Raw genomic sequence first — 17,050 nt, 5'->3', positions numbered from 1 at the left:
GTGGATGAAGCCTCCACCCGCACCCCTGTCTAGAGCCCCCCCCCCATCTTTTTAATAAGCAGCTCCAGAGGTTTATGGTCCGAGAACACTCTCGGGAGATATTCCATGCCACAAATCAATTGTGTCAGCAATTCATTATCCAGCGCCAAATCGCGAGAGAGATCCATGAGTAGCAGAGTAGCAGGAGTAACACACCACATCCTCATTCCTTACCCTCCACAGGTGTACCATTCCAAGCTCTTTCACATAGTTCCCAAATTATGTCAATTTCCGGACACCTTTTACTATTCCCTGTTTATGCCTATCCCATCCCTCATCCATCACATTATTAAAATCGCCAATAATTAATAGCGGTAGTCCCATATCCCTTTTGTACAACTCTATCACCTCCTGGATCTTCTTCCGGAGGTGTTATGTACATGGCCACTATACATAATTGTTCATAAATTTTACAGGTTACAAAAATGTATTGGCCTTCACTGTCGATATGGCTTTCAATTTCCTCAAAGGGTGCTGACGCTCCCACTAGCAACGAGACCCCCCTGGCATATGAGGAGTACGTGGGGTGATATGCCCTCCCGATCCATCTTCTCTTCAACACCTCCACTTTTTCCTTAATCAAATGTGTCTCTTGAAGGCATATCACATCCAGTCCCTCCTTCCTAATATAGTCCATAATCGCCGCTCTTCGTGTTCCATCAGACAATCCCCTCACATTCCAATTAAGAATTTTAATGTTATCACCCACCATATTTCCCTATACGTATCCATTCCCAATCCCGTAGAGGACAATACTTCTCCCAAGAACCCCTAGAATCAGCCCATAGCCTGAAGGGGCCACAACCCTGAGCTTAGCAGGATACAAAGTAGAGTATGCCATTTCCATATCTCTCAACCTTTTCTTAACCCCACCATATCGCATTCTTTGCTTCTGAACCTCAGCCGAGTAGTCAGGGTATATGGATACTGTTTAGCCATTAATACTCATATCCTTAGCCATTCTTGCCTACCGTAGAATAATGTCTCTATCCCTATAGTTAAGAATCCTGGCCAGGATGGTACGGGGGAGGAACCCAGAGGGCAGGGCCTCATGGGAACGCGGTGTTCTCTCTCCACTGCAAACAGTTTGGTCAGACTTTTAGCGCCAATTTTATTGCGGAGCCAGTCCTCAACAAATGCTGTAGTGTGAAGCCCAGCTGTGCTTGGCATCACAGACCCAGAAGGGTGTATTGAAGGATTCCTCCACAAGAGGCCCCCATAACCATTCACACGTCTCCACCTTCCACCTCAGACCACCAGAGGGAGCTCCTTAGGGAGATATATAAGGGAAGGTGGAGCCAGGCAGCCGTTAGTCTAGACTGGAGACAACAGAAAGCAAACCTGTTGTGAGAGTTCCTGCAGTGCAAAAGCCTGAGAGAGGTTAGTCTGCAGTGGAGCACAGTCGAGACTCAGTTGTAGCTCTGAATAGTGAGCTTTAGGTGTGCCGGCGCCATAAGATCGGTGAAACGCGGCACGCTGCCATTAGTATGAGTAGCCTATTGAGGGTCTGAGTAGGCCGAAGGCGACGAGTAGAGAGTTAGCTCATAGGGGGCAGAGGAGCTTAACTAGCTCACCCCGAAGAAGAATCAGTTACCAGACACCGGGTCCGAAGCTTGCCGGGATCTCCACGACCCAGTAAGATAAACCGGAATCCCTGGAGAACTACAGGTCCCAGGATCGCTAAAGTGATGATACGTACTAGAGCCAGGAGACACATAGGCCCCGTAGGTCGGGAGCGTGCACTCCAAGAGAAGGCCCTACCACAAAGTCAGCCAGCGCAGGACAGAGACAAAGTTAGGCCTAGCTCCAGGCAGGTCAGAAACTTACTACGCAGAAGCCAGAACCAGGAGGCCCAAAACCCGCTCATTGGGGAGGATCCGGACATACATCCTTCACCCTACAGTGCTCCGGGGAGTGCCTGAAATTCCACCAGTAAAAGGTACTGAAGTGACTATTGTGTCCATCCCTGTTCTTGTTCTGGCCCGGCGGGGTCTCTTTGTCCTGCATCCCCGTTCCTATACTGCCCTGAGGCCCAGCTCTACCTGTGGAGAGCAATACCATCCAGCTGCCCTATCATCAGCCTCAGTGGACTGCGCAGCGCTGGTGATCCTCACCAGAAGCCACAGGTGGCGTCACGAACTCTTTCTTTTATAAACATTACAAACACCAACCCCTTTTTAAAGGAGAGGCCCAGGGTACGGGCCCGGGAGCCGACCACCGCGACATCCCTATAGGCCAGGCTAAAGGCCCGGGTACCGAGTCATCCCCAGTCCCCTGGGCTAGACAGTAGGATCAGTCCCTTCTGCCTTTTCAGGGATACCCAACAGCCGCACATTGTTCTGCCTGGAGCGGTTTTCCAAATCGTCATTTTTATCAGCCAGAATGGCATACCGCTGCAGGCATTGAGTATGGGACTTCTGCAGCTTAGAGACCTGGTCCTCCAGTGTGCTCACTCTTTCTTCCACCACCCCCACTCTAGTATCAGCCTTATTAATGGCTGCCTTCATATTGATCACGTTCTCCTTTATACCGTCCACTCTCTTTGTAAGGGTAGTTAATGCAGTTTTGCAAAACTTAACTAGATCATATATGTCCCTCATTGTGGGCTCCCCTACAACAGGCTCCTCAGGAGTCTCCTGCATCATGCTTTCCTGCTCCTGTTGTCTCTCCTCTCCTTCTGGCCCTTCCTGTACTGCATAGTCCTCCAGATCTTCTCCATCCAGTTTCTCTCCGTTCTCCTCCTCATCCCCTTCGGCCACCTCCTGTGCTACTCCGTCCACCCACGCAAATCTTTCAAGTTTAGCAGCAATTTCAAGCTGCTTTGTTTATGCTGCATTAGCTGCACCGGATTTCTCCACTGCCTCCTCACTGTCGGCGCCATATTGGGCCTGGCTCCCTGCTCCTGCTCCCGCGTCCCTCTGCCTTCTTCTCACCATTGCCGCAGTCCTCAGTTACACCGCACGTCAGGGCTGGTTCCTGCAATCTTCTGCCACCGGTATAGGGCAGTATTGGTACTCTGGAGGTACTTTTAACCAGATAAAATCAGCGGAGGAGTCCTGAAAGCAGTCTGCTCACATGGAGTGCTAGGCCACACCCCCGGTTTATGAGATTTACCATGCAAATACGCATGGTGTCTGGAAGTCCTTCTGATCTTGATTCTGATGTATGAAGAAAGTCAGGTATCAAACTCATTCATCAAGCTCATACATCATTTGAATTTGGTTTGGACAATGTGTGAAAGTCCTGATTGCACTAGAAATAACATAACCAAGTAGAACGCCTATGTTTCTTTAATGAGTGTATAGCTCAATGGTATGTGTGCTGATTGTGAAACATATGCTTTTTGAGTTCAAGTCCCAGTAGGGACACTCAACTTTTTATTATTAATTATTATTACTAATAATGTACTATTATTATTATTATTATTATTACTATTATTATCCTTTCAAACCAAAATTATGTGACACAGATGCCTTACCATTAAACTGTAGGTTCATTATTTGATTATTTAGGTAGTGACTAGTGTTGAGCATTCCGATACTGAAATATCGGGTATCGACCGATATTCGCGGTATCGGAGTTCCGATACTGAGTTCCGATACTTTTAGAATATCGAATAACGGAATCGGAAGTTCCCATAATGCACGCGCTCTGCAGTGTCTCTGAAGGATGACAAGCTGGATGGCAGCGATCCAGCCTGTCATCAGAATGCCATCCCAGCGTGAGAATTCTGATTGTTTAAAAGCCGGCGGGCGGTAAAAAGCCGCCGACTTTAAAATGATCACACAGCCCCATACTGCTTCCCCGCAGCCTCCATCCCGATCCTCCGCTCCCCCCGCCACCTCCCATCCCGATCCTAAGTTAGGACCGGGCGGGGAGTGCAGCACCAAGGAGTGGGGAGCGAAGGACCCGGCGGGGAAGCCAGCAGTGAAAAGACTTCACAGCCAGCTTTCCCGTTCTGTGCTGCGCTCCCCGCTCCCTGATGTACGCTCCCCGCTCCCTGGTGCTTCACTCACCGCCCGGTCCTAACTTAGGATCGGGATGGGAGGCGGCGGGGGAGCGCACATCAGGGAGCGGGCAGCGCAGCACCGAGCTGGAAAGCCGGCGGTGAGGTCTTTTCACTGCCGGCTTTCCCGCCAGTTATTTCAAATGAACAGCTGAGGTATCAGCTGATGCTGATCAGCTGTTCATTTGAAGTAGCCGCGGTGCCCTTAGAGGGTTCATGCAGTCAAGCTTGAACTCACATGAACTTTCCCACAGCCGCACAGGTCAGCCACACCTCTGGTAGAGAATCTCTACCAGAGATGTAGCTGAGCTAAAGAAGAAGACTAGATTGGACTACCTGGGTCTGAAGATAATTTTTTTTTATAAAGATGGAGTCTCTAAGTGTTTTTTTGTTTTATTTCTAATAAAATATTTTTTTCTATGTGTTGTGTTTATTTTAAATGCTTTACTAGAAATTCATGGCGGTCATCCCAGACCATCCCATCAATCCAGGAAGACGAGAATTCCATACCATTCCCGTCTTCCTGGATCATGGCTGAGCACCTGGGGTGGTACAAGAGAATGGAGCTGAATGTCCCGGTCATAATTGGTGTGTCTGCAGGTGTCTGAGTGCAGGCTGACATAGGCCGATGTGACAGTACTACTCCCATCGGCCTATGTCTGTCCCCTGTCCACTCGTGCCAGCAGGATCAGCTTGATGGGAGCAGTAGTTCCCATCAGCCTGATCCTGCTATTTAAATTGCCCTACTGTGTCCTTTAAACTGCCCCATATGTTATTTTGGCCCCATGGGTTTATATTTTTGCCCCTATACATGTTTTATTTTTTTAGGCCCCCATATTTTTTTGTTTTTGTTTTTGGTCCCCAATAAATTTTAAATACATTTCATTGTTGGCCAGTGGTTACCTAAAATAAATTAGTTTATACATTACCTGTCCCCGCCAATCGCCACCTAAAATAAAGTAAAAAATAAAAAAATACACCTATACTCACCTAGACACCTAATTCCCCGAAGCAATCGATCTCCTGTAATAAAATATAAAATAATAAACCACAATTTTATCCTTACCCCTCCGTAGTAGTCCAAATTGAGTGTCCCACGATGATCTCCAGTTTAGAGCAGCCACATAAAATGTGACCGCTCTAAACCTCTGCCGTCGCTACAATGACGGGGCCGTAAAGCAGCCCCGTCATTGCATAAGCGGGTTCGCCGGAGTTCAGGCAGCGCTGCTCCGGTGAGCTCCATTACCCCACTTCCCACGGTACAGCAGGGCCGTAAAGGAGGTCACTGGAGCTGCGCTGACTGAATGCTCTCCGGTGACCTCAGTCAGGGGCTCTCGCTGCCGGGAGCGGAAGTGTTCCCGGCAGTGTGAGCTTACAGCAGCAATGACAGCTGTCACATCTCCAGATGTGACAGCTGTGCATGGGAGATCAGCGCAGGAACGTGGACAGGTAACTATTTTTTTTTTTTAGTAAACTAAGAATTAAATAAAATGGTGTGTTTTATTTTACAAATAAATTATTTTTTTCTGGGTGTAGTGTGTGTTTTTTCTTTTTAACACTTTGTAGGTTAGTAATGAGGGTGTCTTATAGATGCCCATCATTACTAACCTGGGCTTCATGGCAGCTGACTCTGATAAGAACCCCACCACTATTACCCCCTGCCACCGCACCAGGGCAGCGTGGAAGAGCGAGGCTAAGCACCAGATTTGGCACAAATAGGATGTGCCAAATCTGGGGCGGCTGAGGGCTGACATTATAGCCTGGGAGGGGGCCTATAACCATGGCCCCTTTCTAGGCTATTAATATCAGGTTGCAGCTGTCCGCCTAGCCTTTGCTGGCTCCAATTTATAGGGGGACCCTATTTTTTTTTTTGGGGGGGGGGGTCCCACCTGTAGAATGGGCTGTAAAGGCTAAGCTAACTGCTGCTTACTGATATTAATAGCGAGGGAAGGGGCCATGATCCTTGGCTACTTCCCAGACTATTAAATCAGCCCTCAGCTTTCCCTCTTTCCCTTAAAAATGCGCGTGAGCCCACCCTTTTTTTTTTTTTATACATTGAATAGGGGTTGGCACATAAATCGGTCGAAGCCCCACGTATTTTTTTTTTCAATTATTTCATGAAATAGAATAAAAAAAAGGGCTTCCCTATATTGTTGTGTCCGTCCAGGTACAAATAGGCAGCTGGGGGTTGGGGGCAGCCCATTCCTGGATGCTGTACTTGGCTGGCATACAAAAATATGGCGAAGCCCACGTCAAAATTTTGCGGAAAAATTAATTAAAAAATAAATAATAATTTAGGGACTGCATCTTTATTAACCCCTCAAGTGTCATTTAGTGTTAAAATAAAGGATTATTAAAAAAAAAAATTGGCGTGGGATCCCCCATAATTTTAGTCTCTAGCGGAGGTTAAGCAGATGTTTAAAGCCTGGGAAGCCCACGGAGCTTCCCAGGCTACTAATATCATCCCCCAGCTGAATACCTAGCCTTTACTAGCTATTAAAATAAGGGGACCCCAAAAAAATGACGTGGGGTCCCCTTATTTTAATAGCTAGCAAAGGCTAGGCAGACAGCTGGGGGCTCATATTAATAGCCCAGGAAGGGTGCCATGAATATTGGCCCCATCCCAGCCAACATTAGGCTATGTGCCTACGATGCAAAAATGAAGCAGAAATTTTCCTGACCATTTCCGCATCTCCTTGCCAGAAAAATGCATGCGGATTCTATGTGCGTTTTTGACGCGTTTTTCATGCGTTTTTGAAGACAAATAAAGTTAGTGAAGAAAAAAAAAAAGGCCAATTTGATGTCATTTCCTAGTCCAACCCTTATTCAATGTATAAAAAAAAAAAAAGGATGGGCTTATGCGTATTTTTAAGGAAAAGAGGGAAAGCTGAGGGCTGATTTAATAGTCTGGGAAGTAGCCAAGGATCATGGCCCCTTCCCTTGCTATTAATATCAGTCCGCAGCAGTTAGCTTAGCCTTTACAGCCCATTCTACAGGTGGGACCCCCCCCCCAAAAAAAAAATAGGGTCCCCCTATAAATTGGAGCCAGCAAAGGATAGGCGGACAGCTGCGACCTGATATTAATAGCCTAGAAAGGGGCCATGGTTATTGGCCCCCTCCCAGGCATTAATATCAGCCCTCAGCCGCCCCAGATTTGGCACATCTTATTTGTGCCCAATCTGGCGCTTAGCCTCGCTCTTCCACGCTGCCCTGGTGCGGTGGCAGGGGGTAATAGTGAAGCCCAGGTTAGTAATGATGGGCGTCTATAAGACACCCCCATTACTAACTTACAAAGTGTTAAAAAGAAAAAACACACACTACACCCAGAAAAATATAATTTATTTGAAATAAAGCACATAATTTTATTTAATTCTTAGTTTACTAAAAAAAAAAATAGTTACCTGTCCACGTTCCTGCGCTGATCTCCCATGCACAGCTGTCACATCTGGAGATGTGACAGCTGTCATTGCTGCTGTAAGCTCACACTGCCGGGAACACGTCCGCTCCCGGCAGCGTGAGCCCCTGACTGAGGTCACCGGAGTGCATTCAGTCAGCTCAGCTCCAGTGACCTCCTTTACGGCCCTGCTGTACTGTGGGAATTTCTCACGGTCAGCGGGGCCGTAAAGGAGCTCACCGGAGCAGCGCTGCCTGAACTCCGGCGAACCCACTTATGCAATGACGGGGCTGCTTTACGGCCCTGTCATTGTATGGGCGGCAGCGGTTTAGAGCGGTCACATTTTATGTGGCCGCTCTAAACTGGAGATCATCGTGGGACACTCGATTTGGACTACTACGGAGGGGTAAGGATAAAATTGTGGTTTATTATTTTATATTTTATTACTGGAGATCGATGGCTCAGGGGAATTAGGTGTCTAGGTGAGTATAGGTGTATTTTTTTATTTTTTACTTTATTTTAGGTGGCGATTGGCGGGGACAGGTAATGTATAAACTAATTTATTTTAGATACTAATTCAGAAAAGGGAGGCCTATCAGATGCAATACTTCATATGCAACAAAATCCAAACAAAAAGAAGTATATATGCAAATAAAAATAATAATTTTATTCAATTATTTAAAAGCAGGTGGTCCAGATAGAAATACATAAAGGAGAAGAAAAGACGAAGGAACTCACAGTGACAATCAAAGTATAATAAATAAATAAATAAATAGATATAAGGACATCAAAAAGCCATAATTCATATATAGCTCATAAGTTACACTCAAAAAAAGTGATTAGTGCTTGATATATATAAATAAGAATAATATATTACACAATAATATCTGTTTAAGCCTAGTGGATAATATATTAAATCTGAAGCATAAATGAGTTAACATATGGCAAGGCAACAAATTAAAGAAGAGGCTGTGATGAGTCCATAAATATGCTCCACATAGTCCCAAGTCCAAAAATATTAGATGATAGTTCTCAGTGGCCAATCCTAACAATGGCAATAGGCAAATAGAGACAAGTGTCAATAGCATAAGGAATAAAGTGCCAGAGAGATAAGCACAGAGCTAATAAGTGAATCAGGGACAAAGGACAGAGGACAAAGAGGAGGCGATACAACCTTGTCACTGGAGGAGAGAAGACCCCAACGCACGTTTCGCGTTCCGCTTCTTCGGGGGGAGGTGTATAAAACATGTATAGGGGCCTGGTCCTAACTTAGGATCGGGATGGGAGGTGGCGGGGGGAGCGGAGGATCGGGATGGGAGGCTGGGGGTAAGCACTATAGGGCTGTGTGATTGTTTAAAAGCCAGCGGCTTTTTACCGCCTGCCGGCTTTTAAACAATCAGGAGAATTTTCTCACTCTGGGATTTCATTCCGATATTTGTGTCCCATTGACTTGCATTGGTTTCCGGTATCGGAATCGGCAATATCCGATATTTTTTGGGTATCGGTCCGATCCAGTCCGATATTTCCCGATATCGGAAGGTATCGCTCAACACTAGTAGTGACATATAATAATAATTACATAGCAAAAGTAAATTGGGAGTTTGCAGCCAGTTCTTGGGTGGATTGAAAGAAAAATTTGCAATAAAGAAATTTTATCATTAGACCCCTTTAAGAAATTATGCAAATGTACAGTCACTTGGAAATAGATATGTAGTAAATTAGTGCCTCCCAATTTACTTTGGCTATGTAATTTACCATGCAAATAAACAGCGTGTCTGAAACTCTTAACACGTCAGGATGACAATCAGAATGTCAGATATTAGAAGTAAAACATAACTGTAGTTTGAGTGCTAAATAGGCATAATTAAAAAAAATATATTTCTAGTAAGATTTGAACACCAACACTGTAGTTTCAGAGGCTGATGCCTTACCATTGAGCTATTCTGTCAAGTGATAGTAACTGGCAGCTTTTCTTGTCTTATAAGATCAACCATGAAAATACTCAGGGTGACTAAAAGTCATTGTGATTCTGATTCTTATGTTTGAAGAAATTCACACATAAGACTCACATCAAAATCAAACATCATTTGAATTTGGCTTGCTTGCAGTCTGTGCATAAGTTCCAATGAGTTTCAGACAGGTTTGCACTGAAAATCATATAACCAACTGAGTTTACTGTATAGCTCAGTGGTTAGTGCACTGATCACTTGCCAGACAGGGTATTTAGCCTCAAACTGACATCATTCTGATGTTTTACTTTGATATCTGATCATCTATATATATAATCGTCTTATCCCGTCTGTCTGTCTGTCTGTCCAGGAAATCCCGCGTCACTGATTGGTCCGGCCGCGGCCAATCAGCGACGCGAAGTTTCAGAAAAAGATGGCGGCCGTTAGCGGCTCATCTGCCGGACGGAGGTCAGCGGCGATGCAGCAGGGAGATGACCGGCGCTAGCCGCTCATCTCCCCGCTGCTGGCAGCACAAGTACCCTGACAGGCGGCGCCGCTGACTTCCATGCGGCTAACGTCGGGAGATCAGCGGCTTGGCCCGCTGATTTCCCAACAGCAAATGTGAACGGAGGACCGGGGAGCGGCGCCGCCGGTCGGGATACTTCTGCTGCGAGCAGCCGCTCATCTCCCAGCTTCTCGCAGCGGAAGTAGCCGCACAAGCAGCGCCGCTCCCCGGTCCTCACTAATACGACGCTGATTGTTCGCGGCCTCCTGCCGCGACCAATCAGCGAGATTGGCACCAAATTTAAACACCGCTCTGCTGATTGGTCGTGGCCGCCATCCGCGACCTAATCAGCGAGATTGGCGCCAAATGTAAACAACGCTCTCCTGATTGGTCTCGGTCGCCGGCCGCGACCAATCAGCGATATTGGCACCAAATTTAAACACCCCTCTGCTGATTGGTCGCGACCGCCGGCCTCGACCAATCAGCATTATTGGCGCCAAATTTAAACACCGCTCTGCTGATTGGTCGCGGTCGCCGGCCGCAACCAATCAGCATTATTGGCGCCAAATTTAAATCCCGCACTGCTGATTGCTCGCGGTCGCGACTAATCAGCGATTTTAGGGCCAAATTTAAACAAGCTCTCCGGTCCTCACTAACACAGTTCGCTGATTGGTTGCGGCCGCCACCCGCGACCAATCACCGATATTGCCGCCAAATTTAAACACCGTTTTGCTGATTGGTCGCGGTTGCCGGCCGCGATCAATCAGCGATTTTGGCGCCAAATTTAAACAACGCTCTGCTGATTGTTCCCGGTCGGCCGCATACATATTCTAGAATACCCGATGCGTTAGAATCGGGCCACCATCTAGTGTCCTATAATGGACACTGTATCACAGAGAAACACCACAGCACCCAGCCAGCATGTGAGGGAATTTATTCCCCTGTTCCTACCGGACTGCTTTGGGAGCGACTAACCTGAGAACACATCACGAGGGACACAAGTCATGACTACCACCCTGCGCACCTTACACATAAGCTCTCCTGACTTGTCTGTTTTTGTTAATAATTATGTTCCCGGTGAAAGAACTATTCTCTATTTTCACATCTGTGTTGTTCTATTCCTCCGAAATTTCTTCTGAATATCTTTGAATAATTTGACAACTGAGCAGATCTCCCATCCCAAACTCAACAGCCTCATAGACATAGTGTGTATGAGGCTGTTCAGTTCAGGCTTGTAGAACTGAGGCAAGTCCATAAACAGACCTTGTATCACAGACATCTGAATTCGGCCTTAAAGGGGTTTTCCCACAAACAAAGTACATTTTAATTAATAGCTCTTGGAATAATAATAATTTCCACAATTGGATGTGTTAAAAAAATGTTCCTGTGCTGAGGTATAAATGTGCCCCTGATATGTACTGTGTAATGGCTGTGTCTGACCGTACAGGAGGTGTCACACCACATCTCCTGGCAGGGCCGGCGTCAGCACCCGGCGCACCCGGGCAAATTCCGGGGCCCTGAGCAGGCAGAGGGGCCCACTGGCGGTCGCGCACCCCGCTGGGCTATGGGCGGAGGAGAGCGGTGTCAGCGCCCGCCCTTCTCCGCCGCTTGCTCAGGGCCCCGGCAGCTGGATACTTACCTCTCCCCGTGCCTCCGCAGATCAGCTGTCTTCCTGCTCTGCGCTCCCTGTGACGTCTCAGGTCAGAGGGTGCGGTGACGCCTTTACACCGCGCCCTCCCCTGAGCCGTCACAGGGAGCGCTGAGCGGGAAGACACCGACAACGCTGGAGTTCGGACCCGAGCAGCGGGCAGCGGGCAGCAGGTAGCAGGTGAGGAGAAGGGAGGTGAGTATTTGATTTTTTTTTTAATGTATGGAGGCATGGGGCATTATAAAGAGGGGAGGGGGTGGCATCCTGCATGGGGCATTATAAAGAGGAGGGGTGACAGCCTGCATGGGGCATTATAAAGAGGGGGGGGGATTCCTGCATGGGGCATTATAAAGAGGAGGGGTGACAGCCTGCATGGGGCATTATAAGGTGGGGAACAGCCTGCATGGGGCATTATAAAGAGGGGGGGGATTCCTGCATGGGGCATTATAATGAGGAGGGGTGACAGCCTGCATGGGGCATTATAAGGTGGGGACCAGCCTGCATGGGGCATTATAAGGTGGGGAACAGCCTGCATGGGGCATTATAAAGAGAGGGGGGGACATCCTGCATGGGGCATTATAAAGAGGAGGGGTGACAGCCTGCATGGGGCACTATAAAGAGGGGGGGGGGCATCCTGCATGGAGCATTATAAAGAGGGGTGACAGCCTGCATGGGGCATTATAAAGGGGGGGCAGCCTGTATGGGGCATTATGTGGGGGGTAACAGCCTGCATGGAGCATTAAAAGGGGGGGCCTGTATGGGGCATTATGTGGGGCGGAACAGCCTGCATGGAGCATTATAAGGGGGGGGGGCAGCCTGTATGGGGCATTATGTGGGGGGTAACAGCCTGCATGGAGCATTAAAAGGGGGGGCCTGTATGGGGCATTATGTGGGGGGGAACAGCCTGCATGGAGCATTATAAGGGGGGGGGGCCTGTATGGGGCATTATGTGGGGGGTAACAGCCTGCATGGAGCATTAAAAGGGGGGGCCTGTATGGGGCATTATGTGGGGGGGAACAGCCTGCATGGAGCATTATAAGGGGGGGGCAGCCTGTATGGGGCATTATGTGGGGGGTAACAGCCTGCATGGAGCATTAAAAGGGGGGGGGCTGTATGGGGCATTATGTGGGGGGTAACAGCCTGCATGGAGCATTATAAGGGGGGGGCAGCCTGTATGGGGCATTATGTGGGGGGTAACAGCCTGCATGGAGCATTAAAAGGGGGGGGCCTGTATGGGGCATTATGTGGGGGGTAACAGCCTGCATGCAGCATTATATGGGGGCCAGTATCCTGTATGGAGCGTTATAAGGGGACCGGTATCCTGTATGGAGCGTTATATGGGGGCCAGTATCCTGTATGGAGTTTTATAAGGGGACCAGTATCCTGTATGGAGCGTTATATGGGGGCCAGTATCCTGTATGGAGCTTTATAAGGGGACCAGTATCCTGTATGGAGCGTTATATGGGGGCCAGTATTCTGTATGGAGCCTTATATGGGGGCCAGTATTCCGTATGGAGCCTTATATGGAAGCCAGTATTCCGTATGGAGCCTTATATGGGGGCCTGTATTCCATATGGGGGCCAGTATTCCGTATGGAGCCTTATATGGGGGCCAGTATTCCGTATGGAGCCTTATATGGGGGCCAGTATTCCGTATGGAGCCTTATATGGGGGCCAGTATTCCTTATGGAGCCTTATATGGGGGCCAGTATTCTGTATGGAGCCTTATATGGGGGCCAGTATTCCATATGGGGCCTTATATGGGGGCCAGTATTCCGTATGGAGCCTTATATGGGGGCCAGTATTCCGTATGGAACCTTATATGGGGGCCAGTATTCCGCATGGAGCCTTATATGAGGGTCAGTATTCCGCATGGAGCCTTATATGGGGGCCAGTATTCCGCATGGAGCCTTATATGGGGGTCAGTATTCCGCATGGAGCCTTATATGGGGGTCAGTATTCCGCATGGAGCCTTATATGGGGGCCAGTATTCCGCATGGAGCCTTATATGGGGGTCAGTATTCCGCATGGAGCCTTATATGGGGGTCAGTATTCCGCATGGAGCCTTATATGGGGGTCAGTATTCCGTATGGGGCCTTATATGGGGGCCAGTATTCCTTATGGGGCCTTATATGGGGGCCAGTATTCCGTATGGGGTCTATTATGGGGTCAGTATTCCGTATGGGGCCTTATATGGGGGCCAGTATTCCGTATGGGGCCTTATATGGGGGCCAGTATTCCGTATGAAGCGTTATATGGGGGCCAGTATTCCGTATGGGCGTTATATGGGGGCCACTATTCTGTGTGGAGCGATTCACCGGTTTCTGAGCTATTGTGGAATTTACAATAGATATCACTCATGTAATGTAAGAAGTGAAATCTTTGCATTGTAATATATATATATATATATATATATATATATTTTTTTTTTTTTTTTCCGCCGTATCTCTGCATCATGAATCGTGGTATGTGTTAAAGGGGCCCACTGAGACTCTTTCGCCCGGGGCCCAGAAAAACCTGGAGCCGGCCCTGTCTCCTGGGCAGGGGAGGACGCAAAATACTATACAGACATAACTGCAGGGGATTACAGCTGATTCTTTTTGTGAGGTAAAACATTTCCCTGCCTGTTTTAAAGCAATGTTTTACCTGAAAGAAGGAATCAGCTACAATCCTGTGCTGTATTATGTGTATACTTTTTTTATTTTCTCACCTGCCCAGGAGATGTTGTATGATCAGACCATGTTCCCGCATGGTCAGACACAGCCATTACACAGTAGGTGGTACATTTATAAGATTATCTCAGCACAGGAACATTTTTTTAACACATCTTGTTGTGGAAATTATTATTATTCCAAGATCTATTGATTAAAATGAACTTTTTTCGTCTGAAAACCTCTTTATACAGAAGTCGAATTTTGCAGAAGATAATGTGGAATTGACCTAAAAATCTATATTCTAAATAATATAACTGACAGTGATGTGTTTTCTCACACTCCATTTATCTTTTTCAGACAGTCACTCTCTGAGGTATTATTACACTGGGGTCTCAAGTAATGGATACTGGATACCCGAGTTCTCCATAGTTGGATATGTGGATGATCGGCAGATCGATTTATACAGTAGTGATATTGGGAGGAATATTCCCAAGGCATCATGGATGAAGAAGAAGGATGATGAGCACTGGAGCAGAGAGACGGAGATTGCAAAAAGGACAGAGGCTCTTTTCAGGCATGATGTCAAGACAGCAATGATGCGCTTCAACCAAACAGGAGGTGAGCTTATCTTTGTGTCATACAGAAGTAGAGAACATATATACAGTACAGACCAAAAGTTTGGACACACCTTCTCATTTAAAGATTTTTCTGTATTTTCATGACTTTGAAAATTGTACATTCACACTGGAGGCATCAAAACTATGAATTACCACATGTGGAATTATATACTTAACAAAAAAGTGTGAAACAACTGAAAATATGTCTTATATTCTAGATTCTTCAAAGTAGCCACCTTTTGCTTTGATGACTGCTCTGCACACTCTTGGCATTCTCTTGATGAGCTTCAAGAGGTAGTCACCGGAAATGGTTTTCACTTCACAGGTGTGCCCTGTCAGGTTTAATAAGTGGGATTTCTGGCCTTATAAATGGGGTTGGGACCATCAGTTGTATTGTGCCGAAGTCATGTGGATACACAGCTGATAGTCCTACTGAATAGACTGTTAGAATTTGTATTCTGGCAAGAAAAAAGCAGCTAAGTAAACAAAAACGAGTGGCCATCATTACTTCAAGAAATGAAGGTCAGTCAGTCTGAAAAATTGGGCAAACTTTGAAAGTGTCCCCAAGTGCAGTTGCAAAAACCATCAAGCGCTACAAAGAAACTGGCTCACATGAGGACCGCCCCAGGAAAGGAAGACCAAGAGTCACCTCTGCTTCTGAGGATAAGTTTATCCGAGTCACCAGCCTCAGAAATCGCAGGTTAACAGCAGCTCATATTAGAGACCAGGTCAATGCCACGCAGAGTTCTAGCAGCAGACACATCTCTTCAACAACTGTTAAGAGGAGACTTTGTGCAGCAGGCCTTCATGGTAAAATAGCTTCTAGGAAACCACTGCTAAGGACAGGCAACAAGCAGAAGAGACTTGCTTGGGCTAAAGAACACAAGGAATGGACATTAGACCAGTGGAAATCTGTGCTTTGGTCTGATGAGTCCAAATTTGAGATCTTTGGTTCCAACCACCGTGTCTTTGTGCGACGCAGAAAAGGTGAACCGATGGACCCTACATGCCTGGTTCCCACCGTGAAGCATGGAGGAGGAGGTGTGATGGTGTGGGGGTGCTTTGCTAGTGACACTGTTGGGGATTTATTCAAAATTGAAGGCATACTGAACCAGCATGGCTACCACAGCATCTTGCATGCTATTCCATCCGGTTTGCGTTTAGTTGGACCATCATTTATTAAGAGGACAATGACCCCAAACACACCTCCAGGCTGTGTAAGGGCTATTTGACCAAGAAGGAGAGTGATGGGGGGCTACGCCAGATGACCTGGCCTCCACAGTCACCAGACCTGAACCCAATCGAGATGGTTTGGGGTGAGCTGGACCACAGAGTGAAGGCAAAAGGGCCAACAAGTGCTAAGCATCTCTGGGAACTCCTTCAAGATTGTTGGAAGACCATTTCCGGTGACTACCTCTTGAAGCTCATCAAGAGAATGCCAAGAGTGTGCAAAGCAGTCATCAAAGCAAAAGGTGGCTACTTTGAAGAACCTAGAATATAGGACATATTTTCAGTTGTTTCACACTTTTTTGTTAAGTATATAATTCCACATGTGTTAATTCATAGTTTTGATGCCTTCAGTGTGAATGTACAATTTTCAAAGTCATGAAAATACAGAAAAATCTTTAAATGAGAAGGTGTGTCCAAACTTTTGGTCTGTACTGTATATATGTTCTCTACTTCTGTATGACACAAAGATAAGCTCACCTCCTGTTTGGTTATACTGTATATACGAGGGTCAGTCAATAAGTAATTCCTCCTATTTTTTTTCTCCTTTTAATTGGCAAGAAATTCAAATGCAATTACATAGGTTAAAAACCACAACATTAACGATTAATTTGTCACTTTTCAATATAATCTCCATCCATTTCCAGTCTTGGTCCACCGTTTAACAAGGGCATGTCTTCCAGCATGGTAAAAAGCATGGTCTTGCTTCCTAAGCCATTGACGCACAGACTTTTTCACGGCCTCCTCATCCTCAAAGTGAATCCCATGATGAGCTTCTTTTAGCGGCCCGAACAGATGGAAGGTCACCACCAATGATGTCATTGACTCGCTGAATGTTGCTTGGAGTCACTGCGGTTACTGGCCTGCCACGCCGCATTTTGTCAGCCAACGGTGATGGCCCTTCAGCTGTGTTACAGCGACGAACCCATCGTCTAACAGTACTGACATCCGCTGTTGCATCACCGTACATATTTTTCAGTCTCTCATGAATTCGAATGGGCGTTTCACCTTC

General features: G+C 46.9%; 1 protein-coding gene across 1 annotated transcript in view; it reads left to right on the top strand.

Moving 5' to 3' along the window:
• The window catches only part of LOC141155197 (class I histocompatibility antigen, F10 alpha chain-like), a 99,360-nt gene that overhangs the window by 27,357 nt on the left and 54,953 nt on the right, over window positions 1-17,050 (top strand). Inside the window, exon 2 of the mRNA XM_073641932.1 lies at window positions 14,552-14,812. Within this exon, the coding sequence (XP_073498033.1) occupies window positions 14,552-14,812 (261 nt within the window). The remainder of the gene's footprint in view (window positions 1-14,551; window positions 14,813-17,050) is intronic.

This window comes from Phyllobates terribilis, unplaced genomic scaffold, assembly GCF_046119375.1.
Source record: "Phyllobates terribilis strain yellow unplaced genomic scaffold, ASM4611937v1 Scaffold_7__3_contigs__length_470593459, whole genome shotgun sequence".
NCBI lineage: Eukaryota > Metazoa > Chordata > Amphibia > Anura > Dendrobatidae > Phyllobates > Phyllobates terribilis.
This window is presented reverse-complemented; position numbering and strand designations above follow the sequence as displayed.